The following is a 19,991-nucleotide window of genomic DNA, read 5'->3' on the forward strand; positions in this document are numbered from 1 at the left end:
CCATTAGCTAACATCATTACTAAAGTCAGACATTACCACTTAACTGTAGCAATACTTATGCAAACATGGAGGTTTTTAGCTTTAAACATAAAACGTCTCATAACTGACTTCGTTATCTTTCAAGGTTTCTCACGTTATGATATTGAACTCATTTGGAAACAGTCAGGTATAACATTACCTTTTGAAGAAATTTGGGAAGCATATAAGTCTCTCATCTCTCCTCGTTCATACCTTGAGATTCATATCATGACTAATACCATTAAAGTCAAAAATATTCCATGGAACGACCAACATTGTTTTAAAGTTTAACCTTCAATTGACTGATGGTAAACAAATTCCATGCATCTCTGTCGCCATTTCTGTTAATATTTTTGCTGTCATTCATATCATCCACTTCTCCATCCGTTAGCTTTTGAGGATATGCGTTAGAATAGCTGTTCTTAAATGAAGGCTTTTCACCTTTGAGAGCATAAACTCTATAACTTTCTGCATACTTTATGTTTGAACCTCCTGAGCCATCATTGACATAAATTTTTATAGGCTTCCACCCTTTGTTCATGTTCCTGCTTCTTCCCTTAGCTCTTTTGTTCAGTAGTTCTACATCTTTATACACAGCTCCTGTCTCAGTGAATTCAACAATATTTTCATTCGTTAGCTTTACATTCAAACCCTTGTCGAGTATATTGTTCATTTCATACATATAAAAGGTTTTATTCTATATGAAATGAGAAGCAAATCCATCTTAGCTGGTGCCGTTAATGTTCCAATTGAACCAACATCAAATGTTGACTCACGAACGACAAACAATATTGTCATAAAGAACTATAGTTCAGAGTGTTTGAAAGAAAAAGAACCAGAACTGAAATCCGTGAATTTAAACTCAGCTTCAAACGCTAACGCTACATCAGATGTTAAGTTAGAGTATCCACCACTGGACCAAATTCTTTCAAGAGAAGCCAACGACAATCCTTACACAAATGTTCAAACAAATCCTTCAGATAACGTAGACCATTACCTTCTTCAGTTATACCAAACAATTTTACTCAAAGACGATAAGAAGCTTTTGACAAATCTTATAAGCAAGAACCAAATAATTCTAACAAAGGAGGACCTTGAAAATGTTATATCACGAATAACAGGAAACAATGTGTCATTGACTATCTCGACCCTGAAATCGAATGCTGTGGTCAAACCCCCCCTATTCATGAAAATAGGTAACATCCGCATCATTGAAACACCAGGAACTACAGGAGTTGAGTTTAAGTATAAATATTCGACGAAGTATACAAAACTTTCAACAGAATATAAACTTTGTTTGAAATATGTTTTAGTAAATTAAAGCAATTTGTAATATCTATCCAAAACTTCTTCAACAGTATCGAACTCATCTTCATAATGCAAACCTAATCTTATTGACTTGGTGCAGTTTTCACTAACACAATATAGCGCTTTGCGCTCGGCGCCTTTGACGCCTTTTTCTGTTCTCTTGACTGACATAACTAACTCATTTGTTTCATCAAACAGCAAATAACCAAAGTTCATGACCTAATACATAACATTCATACTTTATATTTTTAGCTCTGAGTTCTCTTGTAAGCTGTTGCATTTAATATTTTCTAAAAAGTCAACTTCAACAGTCATTCGCACTGGTGCCTTCAGTTCTACAGGCTCCCTTGAAAGTCAACAAGTCTGAATTGCATGTCTTTCAAATTATGAGGACTAATGCGAACCCATTTACCTAAATGAGTTACTATGACAGGAACGTTTGGAATGAACATTGAATTGACTGCATAACAGAAGGATTTATATTCTACTGAACCTTTACTATTAACTCCTGAAATACCTGTGACATTAGCTATTTTTGACTCAATGTATAAAACAATTACCATAACATACGTATGGAACAGATTTCATCTCAATCGTTTTGTCAACACTTTTCAAAGGAAATGTCATATGGTATGCACCCAGAAGCAATTGAACTCTATGACTCATTCGTGGTATCTTAAACTCCTTCGCATAACTGAACTTCAAAACTCCTGCAATAAGTTTAACATTCATTAAGTTTTCTTCGTTCTCCTTGTTTATTGTAGTATTTATGAGAGCATTTAACACTCCAGCTAATGTTTCCATCTTATATTCTACATTATTGTGAAATCTTATTTCGTGCTTCTTTCCATCTATTTCAAGCTCCATGAAATCTGTTTCATCTGTTATGACAAAAGTTGCGATAGTATTGAAGTCAACAACTCTGAATGCAAGTGCTTCATTCTAGACCTAAGTTTGTTTGAAGCTTTACTGTTCCGTATTCGTTTGGGTCAGTACTTTGCAAATAGAACAACATTTTATTCTCATTAAAATATGAGTATTGCTGCATATGCGTATGAAGCTGACAGAGCTAAACGTTTATATTTTGGTCAATACTCTCTCACACTTACTGACAAATATATTGTTATCAGTGATGGAAATACCGAGAAATACATAACATGGAAGGACTATGAAAAGTTTGACCCTATTTTAACTCCATGTACAATGCCATTCATTGTAAATGGTGAAGTTGTCATGAAGAACGACACAACAGTATATAAGTCTGTATATGAAGCGTTAGAATATATGTTGAATTATAATCCCGAAAGATTTGACCCAAGCACTACACCATGTGCAATGCCTTTTATTAAGGACGGTGAAATCGTAAGAGTTCCGAATTCAACGGTTTACACAGCTGTTCAAAACAGTTTACAAAACATTTTAGCGAATATCTTTAATTCAGAAACTACAGAAATAAAATTACCATATATAACAGATGCTAAAGAAATTAAATCAAAAAACGACAACATTATTTACGTCACTTAATGATTTTTGAACTTATATCATTAATATTCCTGCACCAACTACAGCATTTGATCCAAACTCGACGGTTTGCAGTGTACCTTTCATAAAGTCGCAAACGGACTCTTTGAGTCCTGAAGGTCTTTCAGACCGAAGCGACCAGGGCGAAGCCCATGACAGTTCAGTAATTGTTTTAAGGGATTCAACAGTTAATGAATCATTAAAGGCGTCATTAATGAAAATCATTGATTTTAACTCATTCACGAATACATATAATTCATTCATTAATGTTTCATATGCTTCTAAAGAAGGTGAGCCAAAAACTATCGATAAAGCGGTGTATGAAATAAAAGCATCAACGACGAAATTGAATTCGTTAACTTTTGACGGTGATAGTTTCGTTAATGACATAACATCGGGGAAAACAATTTTAACGAAAGAATACTTAAAATCTCATGTTAGTGAGTTCGTTGAAATTGAAAAAGAAGGTGGAATTAAGTTCGATCCACTGAATTTCATTTTCAGCTTAGCGAATGCGGGTGTTAGTTTCGCTGAATGGACAACTATACAGAGTGAAATAAATGCAATATGGACGTTTTTGGGGTCAAAAGCGGGAATGGGTGAGCTTGTAAATGCTGCAAGAACATTAGGTGAAACAGGAAATTTTGTAGATGGTTTTAAAAGACTTGTTTCAAATGTTTTAACAAACACAAAGAAATTATTTAGATATACCATACATAACGGACGGATTTTCGAACAGGTAGCAACAAACCCTCCGGTTATGGCTGCGTTGATGATGGTTAGAGATATAAAACCACGTAACGACGGGAACGAAGAACATGAACAACAGAGCCCAACGGGCTCAGAGCCACATAGTGGCGAGGATACTGGTCGGGTTATTCAAGACATTAAAAACGTGTATCCTGAAGTTATTGATTTATTTAGAGGAGTTAATGATTCAATTTCAAAACATTCTATAACCCTCGATGAAGAGAATAAATTAACAGATTATATATTCGTCATTATTGCAGAACTAATGAAGAGAATAAATGAAAAAGGAATTGGTGATATCATTAATGTCAGCGATGTAATGATGAAAAGAAATTTTGACTCATTATTTACAAAACCGAAAACAGAATATAGTCTTTATGACGTAATTACCGAATTAATGAAAAAGATTAATGATAATAAGAGTTCTGGCGGAAGAGTTGAATTAGAAGTGAATGATGTTAATGAGAAATTAGCCGAAAAAGCAGAAAAAACCACGTTCATTAATATAACTTCAGACGAACAGATTATAACGGACTACCATGGATATTTAACACGAAGTGATGAAGCGAAGACAAAAAATGTTAATGAAAGAAGATATAAATACATTCGTGCTAAAGGTTATGACATAAGCTGTACTGTACAGTATGATGTAGCTAAAGCACCAGAAGCATTTGGTTATACCGGTGAAATTTATGCCTCTACTTTCAATGTTAATGGTGTATTAGTTGAACCAAGATTTACTTTGAGAGTTAAGTCAAAAATAACGTTTGAAGATGCTATTAAAAGTAAAGCTGACAAAGTTGAACTCGAAGCAATGAACAAAGTTTTGAAATCTCATAAACACAACATCTCCGATATAAATGAACTTCAAACTTCTTTAGACAGTAAAGCTGACAAGAACCATACACATAAATCCTTCACTACTGTTAGAGCAGACGACATAATATTGAACTTTGACCTTGGTTCAAGTGCACCATTAGAAAATCCAAGTACAAGCGTAAAAGATACTCTTAACAATTTAGATAACAGTTGCAGGAACATTGAAAGTCATGCCAGAAACTTTGAAGCATATGAACTACCAACAATGTTAGATAAGAAAGCAGACAAGAACCATACACATAAATCCTTCACTACTGTTAGAGCAGACGACATAATATTGAACTTTGACCTTGGTTCAAGTGCACCATTAGAGAATCCAAGCACAAGCGTAAAAGATACTCTTAACAATTTAGATAAGAGTTGCAGGAATACCGAAGATCATGCCAGAAACTTTGAAGCATATGAACTACCAGCAATGTTAGATAAGAAAGCTGACAAAACTTATGTGGATGCAGAACTAACAAAGAAATTTTCGAAACCAGATACAATGACATTTACAACAGAAATTATAAATGGTGAACCATCAACTCCATTTGAATTTGTTAGAGGTCTTCAACCAGATACTTTTGAATTTTTCTTGGATAATTCTATTGAACTAACATTACATTATAAAAGTGGAACAAATGCAACATTTCATCCGGGAGATACATTCCAAATGGTATTTAATGACATAAGTTCTTTAGAATATGTTTATAGAGTTATGAGCATATATGATTTAATATATCCTATAGGAGCTGTTTATACGTCTATGAATCCAATAAATCCAAACACTTTATTTGGTGGTAGATGGTATGAAATAGTTGACAGTTTTCCATTCTACACTAATACGCAGTCAATGAAGATGGGAGGTTCAAAGAAAATAGGTATTGAAAACCTTCCTTCACATATGCATAGGTTCAGTGGAAGAACATCTGTGGAAGGAAACCATTCACATTCAATAACAAAAAGAGGTTATACAAATCTTGCAGCGGGTTCGGATAGACAGGGAATGCATAGATATGATATTTCAACTGACCCAGTAGATTCAAGCACAGGTATTTTCTGTGGAACTGCAGGAAATCATACACATGTTGTAGCTGGTATTACAGACCCAGCAGGTAATGGAAAAGATTATATGCCTCCTTATATAACAATGCACGCTTGGATACGAGTTGGTTAAAATCTTTAACTTTACATAAATGAGCTTGAAAGAAGTATTCGAACAACATCCATGGAGGTCATTTAAGAAATTCAATGAAGCTGCAAAGAGTTCGGGATTTACTAACAGAGCTGAAGTGAAAAGGTTCTTTAACAAAAATGTTGTACATCAAACAAAAATAAATCCTTACGACTACTTTTTACCAATTTACTCCAACACTCCCGACGCATACCAATTTGACACTCTCATTCAAAGCAGAAAAGGAGGACATAAACCATTCCTCATCTTCATAAATGTTAACACTCGCAAAGCTTTTGCGTATATAATGAGAAATAAAGGAACTCGTGAAGTGTTAAGAGTTTTACAAAAGTTTGTTGCAGAACATAACCCAAGTACTTTAACATCAGACCAAGACAGTGCATACCTCAGCAACGAAATCACAGATTTTCTCATTAAGCATAACATAACTCACTACACTACTGAAGACCATAACCATAACATACTCGGCATCATAAACCGCTTCATAAGAACGCTCAGAGATTTAAATCAAGAGCGAGACTTTACCGAAGAAACAATGAAACATTTTCTCGAAGTATATAATTCCTCAACACATTCTACAACAGGACATACACCAAATTCAATGACACAACAACAAGAAGAAAAGTATATACAAAAGAAACGAAGCCAAACACAAAATATCAGAAATTCAACACAATTTACCCTCATTCCTGGTACAAAAGTTCGTGTAGTTCTTGACGACAAACCGTTGACAAAGAAACGTTTAAGGTTAAGTCGAAATTATTATATCATAGACTCTACGCAAGGTAATGGATATCTTATAAAAGCTGCTGACGACTCCATAGCATTTTACCCTCGTCATAAATTAGTCGAAAGTAGTAATGGCAAACTTGCTGAAACCATTGACGAAGCAAAGCGAGGAGTGGTTATTGAAATACTTGGCTACAACATAAACGATGACACTTATAAAGTAAGATATGAAGGAGGCGTTGAAGATGTTATACCATCTAAGAACTTGAGAGAGTCAAAGCCAACTCATCTGGGACCATTAGAGCGGGAGTATTGGAAAGACAAAAATATGCCAGAAAGAATAAGAAAATTCTTCTAAACTTTTTCATTAGATGTAAATCAGACATGAATGAGAACAGTCATGATATCATTAATGTTTTCATAAATTTACACCAAAAATATAATTTAGGTGAAGAGGTGAGATGTCACCTGTTTTCTCACCTCTTTTCTCACCCCGTGAATTTTCATGAATTTTCACAAAAGACCAAAAATAATGTTAGTTTTATTTTTATTTATTTTTTTATTTTGTATGTAAGAACAGTAATGTCGGTCGAAGCACAGACGTTCACGAACAAATCTAATGGTGAAACATTCACAAAAGGCACTTATAACGGTATTGAAGTCTTACGTAGAGACAAGGATGGTTACATTAATGCAACAAAGATGGCAAGAGAAGCAGGAAAGTTAAACCATTTAAACAGATTTCTCAATAGTACTAAAATGCAGGAAATTCTTGAGTTTTGGTTGAACGAATACGGTCGAGCCAAAAGTGGCTCGACCTCAAAACAAGCATTTTATGAGCTTACTAAGGGCGTTATGAATGAATTCAAAGGTATTTACATACATCCTGACCTCGTTCATTTTGTTGCTGAATGGTGCTCTGTAAAGTATGCATTTTATGTCAAAGATATTATGGACTCCATAGACAAGAAAGTTCATGAGAAGTTAGATGAAGAAGAACTCGAAGATACAGTGGAGAATGCTAAACCTTTGTTCGAAGAAGAAGTTGGAAAAATGTGTGAAAAACAATTAGAACATGAACGTGAGATATATTATGGTTATAGAGATTCTCCATACGAACTAGACCAATGGGAACAAGAAGATTTAAAGAGAGAATTTAGAGAATATGAACTCGCTAAGATAGCATTTGAAGCTGCAGAAAAGAAGTTAAAAGTTTGGGGTCGTTTTGTACAAAAATATTGTGAGTAAATGAACTCATGGGCTTCGCCCTTGCCGCTAGCGGCTTATTTTTATTGAATTCACCAAAAAATATAATTTAGGTGAAGAGGTGAGATGTCACCCGTTTTCTCACCTAATTTTTCACCTCTTGAATTTTCGTGAATTTTCACAAAAGACCAAAAATAAAGTTAGTTTTATTTTATTTATTTTTTTATTTTGTATGTAAAGATATGATTTCAACAATCGGCACAACAACAATTCAAGCCGCGAACGGCGGGACTCTGTCCACAACAACAACACCAAACTCGTTAGTTATGAATCCTACGTCAATGTTGGTAGAAATGAAAAGCTTCATTCCTTCTTCATTTACTTTCGAAACAGAAATCCAGAAGATAAAGCAAGAACTTTTAACAAGTAATTTAGACTGTAGTGCGAAAGATGAAACAAATGAACAGTATCTTTATGAAATGCAGGACATTATTGACCATTTACCTAAACTACCTGAAATTCAGCATCAAAAACTAACTATTCCTGAATTCGATGAAATAGAAGTGAAACCAACTGACTCAGTAGAAATAAAGAAGTTCATTCGTAAAGTAAATTATGAATTCCTTGGTTTTCATTGCAACCATAAAGTTATGGACAAAGATTGCGACATGGTTTATAAGAATGTTTCTGACATATATAAATCTGAAGAATTTAAGACATGAACATGTTATGGCAGATAAGAGATAAAGATAGAAGAGGTAAGGTATGGAATGAACAAATAAGACCCGCTATGTTTGAGATGAAGAGAGCAATTGACGCCTTGGTTGTTTTAGCAGGTAAGGTTTCAGAATATAACGCAAAAATGAACCCGCAATGTTCTAAATGTAAAGCAGCAATGAGGAAATATAACTACTCCGTCAAAGAGATAGAAAGAATGCGAAACGACTATGCAGACTTAAAGAAAGAAGCAGAAAAGCCAGCAGAAGATAAAATGAACATGTTAGAATTTCTTAATAAAAATTATCCAACAGCAGAAGATTTCCTTCTATCTGACGTCAAGAAGAAGTATAAAGAAACTTTCGGCATTGTTAAAACATTCGATGTACTGACAGAAGAAATAGAAGCTACAAAATTGTTTAGAATTTCAAATATACATCGTACAATTCATGTGAAACGCTTGTGAAAAAAGAGGTGAGAAAACAGGTGAGAAAACGGGTGACATCTCACCTCTTCACCTAAACATTATTTTTGGTCATTTACACTCATTTACGAAGAAGTTATGACAAAGCATTTACGAAGAAGTTATGACAAAGCATTTACGAAGAAGTCATGACAAAGCATTTACGAAGAAGTCATGACAAAGCATTTACGAAGAAGTTATGACAAAGTCAAGACCCTTTGGGTCTCGCCGCTTAGCGGCTGAGGGTGAAAAATTAGGTGAGAAAACGGGTGACATCTCACCTCTTCACCTAAACATTATTTTTGGTCATTTACACTCATTTACGAAGAAGTTATGACAAAGCATTTACGAAGAAGTTATGACAAAGCATTTACGAAGAAGTCATGACAAAGCATTTACGAAGAAGTCATGACAAAGCATTTACGAAGAAGTTATGACAAAGTCAAGACCCTTTGGGTCTCGCCGCTTAGCGGCTGAGGGTGAAAAATTAGGTGAGAAAACGGGTGACATCTCACCTCTTCACCTAAACATTATTTTTGGTCAAAGCTTCCACGAGAGAAAAGATTCCTCATTCGCTAAGGATTCCAAAAATGAAAAAATCATTGATTTCGGCTGAGAAAAAACAGCAAAACCCTTCTTCCACGGGAACAAAGAAATAAAGAAGAAATAAAGTAAATTTTTTATTTATTCCCGTGGAAGATAGAGCACTTTTATGATACTTTTTATTCACGACAAACAAGACAAACAAAGAAAATAAGAAAATACGGCGCTGTCGCGGTTCGAACCACAGACTCTGACCCCTCCATAACACCACCTTAGACCACTGTGCTACGTAGCCTGTCGACATAAGATTTTATAAATTGCATATTTGACGTAAATTTATTTCCATCTAGCTTCCCACCGCATAAGATATTCATACGTGTTTGTAAGACATTCATTAAACTTCTTTTCTATTGCATCTAATCTTGCGTTATTTTTTTCAATAACTTGTCTGTATTCTTCATCATCTCCAGCAGTGTTTGGGTCTTCACGTTTAAAATATTCATTGTTAACCAATTTTTTATCTACAAATTTTATTAGTGTTTGATTCACTTCGTTATGATAACGGTCATATTCTTTCAATACGTAAGTGAAGACAAAATGCGTCGTACCTTCAATCTTAAAGCTTAAAGAACTTTCAACACAGTTTTGAGGGTCTGTCAGTGCGTCAATGAGATAGTATTCGAAGTCAGTCAATAATCTTTTTAAAGTCATTTCATACAGGATAAAATTTAATGTTGTGAAGAAATAGTGTTTATCTCAGAAAAAATAAAGTTAGTTTTTATTTTATTTATTTTTTTATCCTGTATGTAAGAACAGTAATGTCAACATCAGAGAACACAACAACTGCTATCGTTCATGAAGCCATAAATGAAGAATACGAATACATACAGTATAACAAACAATTGAGACTCATTCGTTCTGTCAAAGATGATATGTATCAAATGCAAAGTATAATGAACGCTCTTCGTTCTACAAAGCAAGCATATCATTGGTTTGAAAACCAACAGGCAAAAGAACTTTTAGAAGAATTTCCTCATATGATTGCTTCCCTCGGAAAACCGAGGGAAGAGATTCCGTACGAAAATCGCAAGAATTTGGCTCCTGGTTTGAAAGGTTATTATGTTCATAGACTTTTAGTAAATGCTGTAGCAATGTGGGCTTCACCTCGTTATGCTTGTTATATTTTCATGATGTTAGATGAACTATATAAAGCAGAACGTGGAGAGATGGAAAAGAAACTTCAAGCAAAAGATGAAGTCATTGAATCCAAAGACAAAAGCATACAGAAAAGAATACCACGTTCAGTACCAAAAGGAAAGGAAAAGAGTTATAAGTATATGATATATACTGAAGAGATGGAGAAAGAAGAAGATAAAGATATGGTTATGTTGCATTTAGTCAGAAGAAACAACAAGAGCTTTTATGACCTTGCTAAGATTTACAAATCTGACAGAAACTGGTTCTATCGTGAAAACTTACCGATTTCAATGACACCGAATGAGCAAATAAAAGAAATTGTCAAAAATACTCTTCCTCAAACACACTATGACATCAAAGGTTGCACAATACTTACATTCAAAGAAGACTTACCATTACTGAATGAAAAAATAACAGAATATTTCGATAACTTCAAAGAGGAAGAATGAAGTCACGACAACATTAACGAAGAAGTCACGACAACATTAACGAAGAGAGAATGAGGTGAGAAAACAGGTGAAATCTCACCTCTTCACCAAAAATATATTTTTGCTTAAATAGCTTCAGGGTCAATTTCTTCAACCATTTCACTTCCTTCGTCAATGTCAATTGAAGCTTCTTCAACCTTTGGTAAGAATTTCTGTATAACATCTTTGTTCGTTATTGTCTTCAGAGATGAAGGATAATATTTCACATTTGTTTCACCCTTCTTATATTCTTTCTGTTCGGAAAGATTCATAGCAATACTGAAGAAGTCAATGTTAGAGTTCTTTATGACAGTATAATGAGTATCTTTGACATTCACGAAGAAACCCTTTTGTTTCAAAACTACTGCTAACTCTTGTGAAGTATAACGTTTGCGGTCAATGACGATAGCTAATGGTCTGACATACTGACCAAACTTAGATTCTTTCACAAACTTCTTGTTAAAGATAACATTAACATTTGAAGCATTATTGAACTCATTCTTGATGGCAGTAGCGAGAGCATTGTATGAAAAGAACTTGCAATCTTGCATGTGTTTCATTAAAATAAAAATATTAAATTATTTTGAAAAATAACTTAAAAAAAATCTAATCTAATTTTTTCAAAAATATTTTTTTATTTCCTACTAAAGATGTATCGGAAGTTGTCTAAGTTAGAACACTCGGAAATAAAACAACTTCTTACAGAAGCTAATATAGATGTTGCAAAGCATTACGCAACAAACAAAAAAGCACTCGCTGACATTCAAAGACTATAATGGTGCAATAAGTTATGATAGAATTCATGAGTTCATAAAGCCGCAACGCGGCGAGGACGAAGTCCATGCAAGAGCATTTCCTTTAAATGACATTGCTATTGACTTATATCATAGACGTTCAGTACCTCATGAAGTAAGAAGAGAAATGTTTGACATAACAAATGCAAACGTTGGTGAAACAAGAAGAGAGACGACACACTGAAACAACAGAGAAGAGAGATGTTTAAAAGTGCTATAGAACAAGTTCGCAAAGCTAACGATGTCATTCGTTCCATTGACGACAAACCAAAAGAAGGTGAGAGATGGTTAAAGAAAGATGAAGAGAATAGGAAGAGAAATGTGAAGTCAGGCAATAGACTCATTGACTTTAACATCGAAGCTTTAGATGAACCAAACAGAGACTACTTACACAAACATTTCGGTAAGGTTTTCATGAGACTCTTAGAGAAAATTAAAATAAACTCACAACAGAGATGGATGGTATGTTATAAACTTGGTGGAAAGTATGAATGTTCTACGTTAAACCTCAATAATATTGGAACATTACTACATCAGCTCTTGAAGGAGAACTTTATATCAGAGATAGAAGCAAATGCTGCAGGTATTGTTGAAATGCACTATGACTTCTTCTTGACAAACATAAAGAATCTTACCGAAAAAATAATGTATTTAACAGAATATGAAGGCTTAACGATGTCAGATGTAAAGAAAGGCAAACCAAAAAAGAGACCATATAGAGATGAAAGCACACTGACAGAAAGACAGAAAAGATTATTGAACAAACTTAAACAAACAGGAGATAAACAAGATATAGATGACTTCTGGAATGAAATCCTTGGTGAAAAGAAGTTTTATAAGAAGAGAAGCGGTCAGTTCTGGAAGTATCTTTGCACATTACCTATAAATCTTGAACGCTACCAAATCTTCAATGAACTGAACAAAAGAACTGCAGCACTTATGACAGAAGATAACTGCTTCGTTTATGCTTGCATTCAGGCTGGAGTAAATGAAGAAACTATTGACCACATGAGAGAAGTCATTCGTGTTAGAGACTTTCCTCAAAGTAAAGTACAAGAAATTTCTGACGCAACAGGTATATCATTTAATGTTGTCATTGGTTATTTCAATGACTCAAGACATAATGAAATAAAGAGATATATACCAAAAGAATGTGAAACTGTTCGAACTATTGACTTACTTCTTGTTGAAGACCACTACATGCTAAATGAAAGACTTCCAATGACAACATACTTCATTCGAAACTATAAAGAAATTCTCAAAGCTTGTGGTGGAATGAACATTGAGAAACAGATGAAGATTATACAAAGAGAGAAGATAAATATGTAGTTCGTTATGATAGAACAACACCGTTATGGGATGTTATGAAAACATTGTGGGAGTGCAAATATTTCGAACCTATTTCTTATGGAGAACTTTTCACATATACTACTGACTTATATAAACAGAACCTTGCACCATTTAAAGATTTGACATATGCTCCAAAGTATTGTGTACAACTGAAGAAGAAAGCAGAGTCAAAAGAAGTAAATAAAGCTAAATGTAAATTCATACCTGAGCACGTTTTCTTTGCTGACTTTGAGTGTAGTACGGATGGCTTTCATAAAGCTTTTAACATCTGTTATGACAGTGAAGATGGTTCAGTTAGTGAAAGCATTTGGGGTCAAAACTGTGCAAAGAATTTTTGGAAAACTTCCTGACAAGAGTTTAATATATTTTCACAACCTCAGTTATGACATAAACTTCATCTTAAGACACATGACAGAAGTGAAAGGAACTCCCATCATTAAAGGTTCACGAACAATGCAAATAACTGGCTTATATAAAGGACGGGCAATTATTATAAAAGACTCTTACAGTGTTATAAATAAGAAGCTTAAAACTATTTCCTGCTATGTTTAACTTACAAACAGGACCGAAAGAAGTATTTCCATATAACTACTACAGCAGTGTTTTGTTAGCAAATGACAACAGAACTGGTGTCATTTCTGAAGCATGTAAGTTTATCCATGATGCAGATACATTTATGAAGAACATAGATTCCATCAAAGGTTGCAGAAATAGATGAGAACCACTTCGACTTAGAAAAATATAGCACGTTTTACTGCAAACAAGATGTAAGAATTTTAAGAGAAGGTTTTGTAAAGTTCCGCAATGACTTATTGAAAGAAGTTTGATTTAAACGTTTATGACTACGTTAGTATTTGTTCTATTGCTAACAAATTGTTTGAGAACAGAGTATACTTCCCGAATGGAAATCTTTATGACCTCTCAAATAAACCAAGAGAATTTATTTCGAGATGCATTCAAGGTGGAAGATGTATGTTGTCAGATAACATGAAACAAAAGAGCAAAAAGAAACTCATTGCTGACTTCGACACTGTTTCATTATATCCTTCAGCTATAGCAAGACTTTATACTTTAGAAGGTATTCCAAAAGTATTGAAGGATGAGATGCTAAGCACAGAGTATCTCATGAGACATTTATTCGATGATGACCAAAAGGAACCCATTGGTGAAAAGTTTATGTCTGGCTTCTTTGTTCTCATTAAGATAACAGAGATTGGTATACCCAGACACTTTCATTTAATAGTTTGCGACCCTGAACTAAATCCAGAACTTAACGTTCCAAGAAGTTCAAACACTTGCTGTCTCATGTATGTTGACCATATAACATTACAAGACCTCATAAAATATCAAGGTGTCAAATGTGAAGTGTTGCAAGGATACTATTACGATGGAAACAGAGATATGAGAATAAGAGATGAAGTAAAGAAGTTGTTTGAGTTAAGGTTAAAGTATAAGAAAGAAGGAAACCCCTTACAAGAAATTATAAAACTCATTCTGAACAGCATTTATGGCAAAACTATTCTATCTCCTATTGAGTCAAAAATAACCATAGTAAATGACAAAGATGCTATAAGATATGCTATAAGAAATTACAACCATATAGTGAAGTTCGAAGGTTTGGATGGTTCAGATAAAACTATTTTCAAGCTAACGAAAAGCATTTGCAGACACTTTAACTTCTGTCCACTTGGTGTTAATATTCTGTCTATGTCAAAACGTATTATGAATGAAGTATTCTGTACTGCAGAGGACATGGGACTTCAAATATTTTACCAGGATACCGACAGTATGCACTTATATAATGAAGACATCCCAAAGCTTGCAGCAGAGTTTAAGAAGAGATATGGTCGCGAACTTATAGGAAAGAACCTTGGTCAATTTCATAGCGACTTTGCAGAAATAACACCTGGAAAACAAAGTTTAGCTTATAAAAGTATTTTCTGTGGAAAGAAGACCTACATAGACTTACTCACTAACGATTTAAATGAAGTTGCATTTCACTGCAGAATGAAAGGCGTGAAGCAAGATGTTATTGCTTTAACCGCTAATGAAATGTTTCCTGAAGCTATACAATGCTATTACAATGAAGATAAGAACATTCACATACCTGTTGGAACATATGACAAAGACTCTGAGTTCAGTTTAATGAAACTTTACAAAGCACTTTATGATGGTCAAGAGATTGCATTCGACTTATGTAAGTCATGTCAACCTTGCTTTGCTGAAAAGTTCAACTTTTCAATAACGACTAAAACAAGCTTTATTCGTAAGTTGAAGTTCTGAGGTCATGGGCTTCGCCCTTGCCGCTAGCGGCTTATTTTTGTCAGCAATGAGGTCATGAATGAGGTCATGAATGAGGTCATTCGTGATAAAAATAAAGCTAGCGTAGATTTTACAATACTGCGATGGTAGAGTTTAAGAGTTGTGCTTCAATGTAGAGACAGTCCTTCCCATCTGGAGGCAAGAACACTGGACATTTATGGTCATGAGTGGAGAACATGTCTATCCAAAACTCACAATTGAAGCCAGTTAATTTATAGTATTTAGGGTTAGGAAGTGGTGAAGTTCTTGTATGACCAATGAACTCATTTTCAACGCCTTTGGCTATATTAGAGTAAAGTATTGCTTGCTTTCTATCCCAAATGCCAGGTGTTACAATCTTTGAAAATTCATTTTTCCTCGGAAGCATTGCATCATAATTGAAAACATTCTTAAAATCATCACTTGGTTCGGAGATTTGAAATCTTATACGTAATGGATTTTTTTTCTCTTTAGCGACTTCATTGAATGGTGAGAATACAATGAATTGACAGTCATGAGTTCCATCTTCATTTTCATTAAATTCATAATGAAAGTCTATAAGTTGTGGCTGACTACCTTCTTCTTTCAGTTGTGCAAGAAACTCACGTAAAGGCTGTAAAGTTTGTACTTCAATGTTGAACTTTTTCTCGAACATCTCATTAAATGAAATCATACATTGCAACAATGTTGTATCGTCTTTAAAGTATTTGTATATGTGAATGTTTTGGGCGCTTAAAGACTGTTCGTCATTTTCTATCTCGACTTGAAGTATAAAGTCAACCTTTCTGAAAGCACGTGTTATATACATAGATGTTATGCCAATGTACTTCTCTTCATTTATGTTCACAATCCAGTCTGTTGGAAACTTAAACGTTACTCTGTTCCCCTTTATTTTGACGTCAGGGTTTTCACTACTGAACGCAACAGATAAAGGTATTTGTCTATACATTTAGTTCGGATAAAAATAAACCATTTACTCTTTCTTTGCTTCAGCTTCTTTAGCTTTTTGTTCTTTCTTTGCTTCAGCTTCTTCTCTAGCTTTCTTTGCCAGCAAACGTGGGTTCTTTTGTCTTCCAGCAGCTAATGCAGCAAGTTGTTTTTCACTAAGTTTTCTCTTTGGTCTCTCTGGCTTTTGTTCTTGTTTTTGTTCCTTCAGTTCGGATAAAATTTGCTCACGAATTTCTTTCTTCAATGCTTCAACATCTATGACACCTTGGGTCTTGTCCGTAGGGCTTGTCTGAGTCATTTGACTGTAGATAAAAAACTAAATTAAAACTTTAACCGATGTAAAATGAGCTTGTCAAAATCAGAGCGAGAGTCTATTATATTAAATGACGCAAGAGGAATACAACATCCTTTCTATTACGTAAGTCAGAGTAAAGATGGTAAAATATACGTAAGAAAAAGAAAGGTTCCATTAGCGAATACAGAGAGCGACAACATTAAGGTGTATGGCAAGGGTGAAGTCCACGAAGTCCATATAAAACCTTCTGTTCAAACTGAAAAGTCAATAGAACAAGAAGAAAAGAAGCCAGATGTTCTTTCAATAACGAACCAAGAGCTTATTGCAAAGTTCGTGAATTTCATTGAAAAGCAAACCGAGTCAAAGAACCCTGACCCGCCAGTGAAAGAAGTTGAGACAAAAGAGAATGTACAGTTCATTGAAAATGTCAAGAAACAACTTCCACCACGAATGCCAAGAAGAAGAGTGAGAATAATGAAGTAAATAGATATTTTTATCTGAAGTAAATACATGCAGAACGAACAGCTAAACGAATTTACTCCAGCAGAGCATATTCATCAGATTCGCTCATATTTCGATATCATAGACAATGCAGTTCAAATTGGTGACACTAATAGAAAATATTCTGACGCAAAGATTCCATCACAACCTGGAACTGCTAAAGATAACACATGGGTAACATTCAATCTCTCACCTCCTGGTGAAAATATGTTGGACCTTTACAATACATTCATTACGTATAAAATGGAAGGTCAATTTATTGCAGATAAAGAAATTGGTTCAGGTTCCAATAAAACAAAACCCACCAGGATTTTGGATTGGTTTCGATGACGCTTTCTATGCAGTTGCTGGATATCAAAATCCTTGCAAATGGTCGTATCGTATATTCTCAAGACAACGCAAGAGAAGAAGCATATATAACTTCAAACTCACAAACTACCGAACAAATAAAGAAAGTAGATGTTTTCTCAAAGACTCGACATGAAGATGTATGGAGTCATTCGGGAACATGCAGAACAGGACAAATTGTTAGTGGTCCAATTACAGCAGGAAAATCATTTGATTTTAAACTTCGTTAGAATTCCTGTTAGAAAGATTCCTTCCATTAGAAGCTATTCGATTTATTCCTGCATTTGCTGGTAACATTCAGCTTAAAGTAAAGTTCAGTAGCGACGCCTTACAATGCACATCTATATCTGTAAATGATATCATTGCTTTCAATCCAACTCTTAAAGTTGCATTTGCTTCAGATTCAAATCCACCGACAAATAAATTTGTTCCATGGAATGAACCATTCACTATGATAACGAAGGCAGTAGAAGCTAGTGGAACAGTTACTATTACAACTGTAACACAGCAACTATTTCGAACAAAGATGGATTTTAATGAATGTTTCATTCATCCAAAGTCATTCTCTTTAGACCCTAACATTTATACAGAACTTGTAGAACATTATACAAACGAGGCTTTATGTTTTCCTGTTAAAGTTATGGATTGGATTCCTATGGACGGTTCATTCTCAAAGAATACAGATAGTTCAAGTGCAACATTTACAGCAGCTTATACGCCTATTAATGTTAAAAGTATTTGGGCACTATTTAGAAAGAAAGACAACTATTATGTTAATTTTGAGAACCCTAAGTTTAAATATCTTCAGCTTTCCATGGGAGCTTATGGAAATATGCCTGCAGAACCTGAAAAATCATATGGACCTGTATTTTATGAAATGGTTGCGAACGCTTGCAATACAAACAATGATATGATAGGATTTAATGAAGATGTTATGAGGTCATTGGTGGATGATGGTAGTGTGGAACATAAATGGGATAGCTATGACAACACACATTTCTTATGTGGTTTTCCAACAGAAGTGGACTTTTGCTTCCAACAAGGTCAAACATCTACTGCTCCAATAACATACAAATTGTCTGTTAAAGGACCTATTGAACTAGCAACTGAAAACGTACCAAAGCCACTTATTGGATTTATGAGGGATTGTTGCTTTGCCATTCAGGTGCGTGCTAATGGCATCCCCATAATAAGATTAGATGACTATAACTTAGCAACTGACGACAGTGAGGAATAAAGGATGAACATTTATTTTTAAAGCTTATAAATGAGTTCTTCATCAAGCTCTCGCGAACCTTCACCATCTATGAAACAAACTTTACCAAACGATTATGGAGCACCTATTGAATATTTCTTACGAGCTGCACAATGGCAAAGAGCAGTCTCACCAAGGTTAGGTGTTCCACCAGCTCCTGTCAAAAATAGCATTTGGTCAAGTCCTTATATAAGATATGGTCTCCCACTAGGTTTGCTAGCTACAGCAGGAGCAGTTATGATGTTGAAAAGAAATAAAGCAAATGTTGTAAATAATACTGAAGTAGCTGAAGTTAAACAAACTCCAACACCTTCGCCAAAACCAACGCCTTCACAAGCAAAACCTTCAATGACTCCTGAACCTATGAAAGTACAAACTCCTGTTCAAAAGTCAACTCCAAAACCGACTCCAACATTTAAACCAGAACCTACTCCTCAAATAAATCGTAAAACTCCTGCGTTTCCTTACTGAAAAAATAACGTTATTTTTATTTAATATTAAAATTTTTATTTGATTGAAATGACGACTAAAGTCACTGAAGCAATGAAACAAAAGTTTTTGGTAGAATACATTAAATCAGGAGCGGTTCCAGAAGGTTTTTACGTTCATACTATGAAGGATGGTAGAGTTCAGTTTAGAAAGATAAAGCAACCATTAGATAGAGAAGGTATATTAAGGAAGATTAAACTTCATGAGGACAACATTGCTGAACTTAAGAAGAAGTTAGAAGAGTTGGAGAAAGGAAGAGAGTTATAAAGTAATGAGAACGTTTATGTTATGAGAAATTTTTAACGTTAGTTTTATTTTTACTGAAAATTTTTATTTGGATGTAAATGACAGAACAAAAGCAACTCATTCGAATTCCACAGTATAACAAACATACATTTAAACATTTATTCTTCCTTCCTGAGCATAACATGTTCTTTCAAATACATCCGAGACCAGTTGACTTTTCATTGACTGTGTATAAAGATAGAAATAGTTATATCATTAAACCATACGATGACGAAGGTAAGTTATGTAAATTGTACGTTAAGAAGTTAGAGAAAGTTTATGGCTTCAAGTATGACTACAATAGGGTTAACACTGATGATGAAGATATTGAGGAAAATTTATGAGAACATTAGTGAAGTCGTTAGTGAGAACGATAGTGAGAACGTTTATTTTTACATTAGTGAGTTCGTTAGTGAAGTGGTTGGCGGCTTTATAAATATTTAAGATTAA

At 34.4% G+C, this 19,991-nt stretch overlaps 16 protein-coding genes and 1 pseudogene across 17 annotated transcripts, besides 1 other annotated feature; 12 read left to right on the plus strand and 5 right to left on the minus strand.

Annotated features, from left to right (window-relative positions):
* Positions 1 to 19,991: part of a mobile genetic element that runs on past both edges of the window.
* On the minus strand, positions 299 to 700 carry TVAGG3_0678010 (uncharacterized protein; the record flags this gene model as incomplete). The annotated part of the gene is made up of 1 exon (XM_051242618.1): positions 299 to 700. The coding sequence occupies one exon, from the start codon at positions 698 to 700 to the stop codon at positions 299 to 301; it is 402 nt and encodes a 133-aa protein (XP_051089205.1).
* Positions 3,443 to 4,038, plus strand: TVAGG3_0678020 (uncharacterized protein; the record flags this gene model as incomplete). Its single annotated transcript, XM_051242619.1, has 1 exon — positions 3,443 to 4,038. A coding segment is annotated over one exon (596 nt), but the record flags the coding sequence as incomplete, so codon positions are not given.
* TVAGG3_0678030 (keratin-associated protein family) lies at positions 4,412 to 5,447 on the plus strand (the record flags this gene model as incomplete). The annotated part of the gene is made up of 1 exon (XM_051242620.1): positions 4,412 to 5,447. A coding segment is annotated over one exon (1,036 nt), but the record flags the coding sequence as incomplete, so codon positions are not given.
* TVAGG3_0678040 (integrase core domain containing protein family) lies at positions 5,655 to 6,740 on the plus strand (the record flags this gene model as incomplete). Its single annotated transcript, XM_051242621.1, has 1 exon — positions 5,655 to 6,740. One exon carries the CDS (start codon positions 5,655 to 5,657, stop codon positions 6,738 to 6,740), a length of 1,086 nt encoding a protein of 361 aa, XP_051089208.1.
* On the plus strand, positions 6,965 to 7,630 carry TVAGG3_0678050 (uncharacterized protein; the record flags this gene model as incomplete). The annotated part of the gene is made up of 1 exon (XM_051242622.1): positions 6,965 to 7,630. One exon carries the CDS (start codon positions 6,965 to 6,967, stop codon positions 7,628 to 7,630), a length of 666 nt encoding a protein of 221 aa, XP_051089209.1.
* Positions 7,831 to 8,310, plus strand: TVAGG3_0678060 (organellar and viral DNA polymerase type B; the record flags this gene model as incomplete). Its single annotated transcript, XM_051242623.1, has 1 exon — positions 7,831 to 8,310. One exon carries the CDS (start codon positions 7,831 to 7,833, stop codon positions 8,308 to 8,310), a length of 480 nt encoding a protein of 159 aa, XP_051089210.1.
* Positions 8,313 to 8,771, plus strand: TVAGG3_0678070 (organellar and viral DNA polymerase type B; the record flags this gene model as incomplete). Its single annotated transcript, XM_051242624.1, has 1 exon — positions 8,313 to 8,771. One exon carries the CDS (start codon positions 8,313 to 8,315, stop codon positions 8,769 to 8,771), a length of 459 nt encoding a protein of 152 aa, XP_051089211.1.
* Positions 9,648 to 10,022, minus strand: TVAGG3_0678080 (uncharacterized protein; the record flags this gene model as incomplete). Its single annotated transcript, XM_051242625.1, has 1 exon — positions 9,648 to 10,022. One exon carries the CDS (start codon positions 10,020 to 10,022, stop codon positions 9,648 to 9,650), a length of 375 nt encoding a protein of 124 aa, XP_051089212.1.
* On the plus strand, positions 10,253 to 10,957 carry TVAGG3_0678090 (KilA, N-terminal/APSES-type HTH, DNA-binding family; the record flags this gene model as incomplete). Its single annotated transcript, XM_051242626.1, has 1 exon — positions 10,253 to 10,957. The coding sequence occupies one exon, from the start codon at positions 10,253 to 10,255 to the stop codon at positions 10,955 to 10,957; it is 705 nt and encodes a 234-aa protein (XP_051089213.1).
* Positions 11,213 to 11,535, minus strand: TVAGG3_0678100 (uncharacterized protein; the record flags this gene model as incomplete). Its single annotated transcript, XM_051242627.1, has 1 exon — positions 11,213 to 11,535. A coding segment is annotated over one exon (323 nt), but the record flags the coding sequence as incomplete, so codon positions are not given.
* Positions 12,184 to 13,150, plus strand: TVAGG3_0678110 (annotated as a pseudogene). The gene has a single exon. A coding segment is annotated over exon 1 (967 nt).
* TVAGG3_0678120 (organellar and viral DNA polymerase type B) lies at positions 14,929 to 15,402 on the plus strand (the record flags this gene model as incomplete). Its single annotated transcript, XM_051242628.1, has 1 exon — positions 14,929 to 15,402. A coding segment is annotated over one exon (474 nt), but the record flags the coding sequence as incomplete, so codon positions are not given.
* On the minus strand, positions 15,512 to 16,075 carry TVAGG3_0678130 (uncharacterized protein; the record flags this gene model as incomplete). Its single annotated transcript, XM_051242629.1, has 1 exon — positions 15,512 to 16,075. One exon carries the CDS (start codon positions 16,073 to 16,075, stop codon positions 15,512 to 15,514), a length of 564 nt encoding a protein of 187 aa, XP_051089216.1.
* On the minus strand, positions 16,394 to 16,666 carry TVAGG3_0678140 (uncharacterized protein; the record flags this gene model as incomplete). The annotated part of the gene is made up of 1 exon (XM_051242630.1): positions 16,394 to 16,666. The coding sequence occupies one exon, from the start codon at positions 16,664 to 16,666 to the stop codon at positions 16,394 to 16,396; it is 273 nt and encodes a 90-aa protein (XP_051089217.1).
* TVAGG3_0678150 (uncharacterized protein) lies at positions 18,153 to 18,749 on the plus strand (the record flags this gene model as incomplete). The annotated part of the gene is made up of 1 exon (XM_051242631.1): positions 18,153 to 18,749. One exon carries the CDS (start codon positions 18,153 to 18,155, stop codon positions 18,747 to 18,749), a length of 597 nt encoding a protein of 198 aa, XP_051089218.1.
* On the plus strand, positions 18,780 to 19,238 carry TVAGG3_0678160 (repellent protein 1 family; the record flags this gene model as incomplete). The annotated part of the gene is made up of 1 exon (XM_001581139.1): positions 18,780 to 19,238. One exon carries the CDS (start codon positions 18,780 to 18,782, stop codon positions 19,236 to 19,238), a length of 459 nt encoding a protein of 152 aa, XP_001581189.1.
* Positions 19,287 to 19,523, plus strand: TVAGG3_0678170 (uncharacterized protein; the record flags this gene model as incomplete). Its single annotated transcript, XM_001581140.1, has 1 exon — positions 19,287 to 19,523. One exon carries the CDS (start codon positions 19,287 to 19,289, stop codon positions 19,521 to 19,523), a length of 237 nt encoding a protein of 78 aa, XP_001581190.1.

This window comes from Trichomonas vaginalis, chromosome III (assembly GCF_026262505.1).
Source record: "Trichomonas vaginalis G3 chromosome III, whole genome shotgun sequence".
In the NCBI taxonomy this organism is placed as follows: Eukaryota; Parabasalia; order Trichomonadida; family Trichomonadidae; genus Trichomonas; species Trichomonas vaginalis.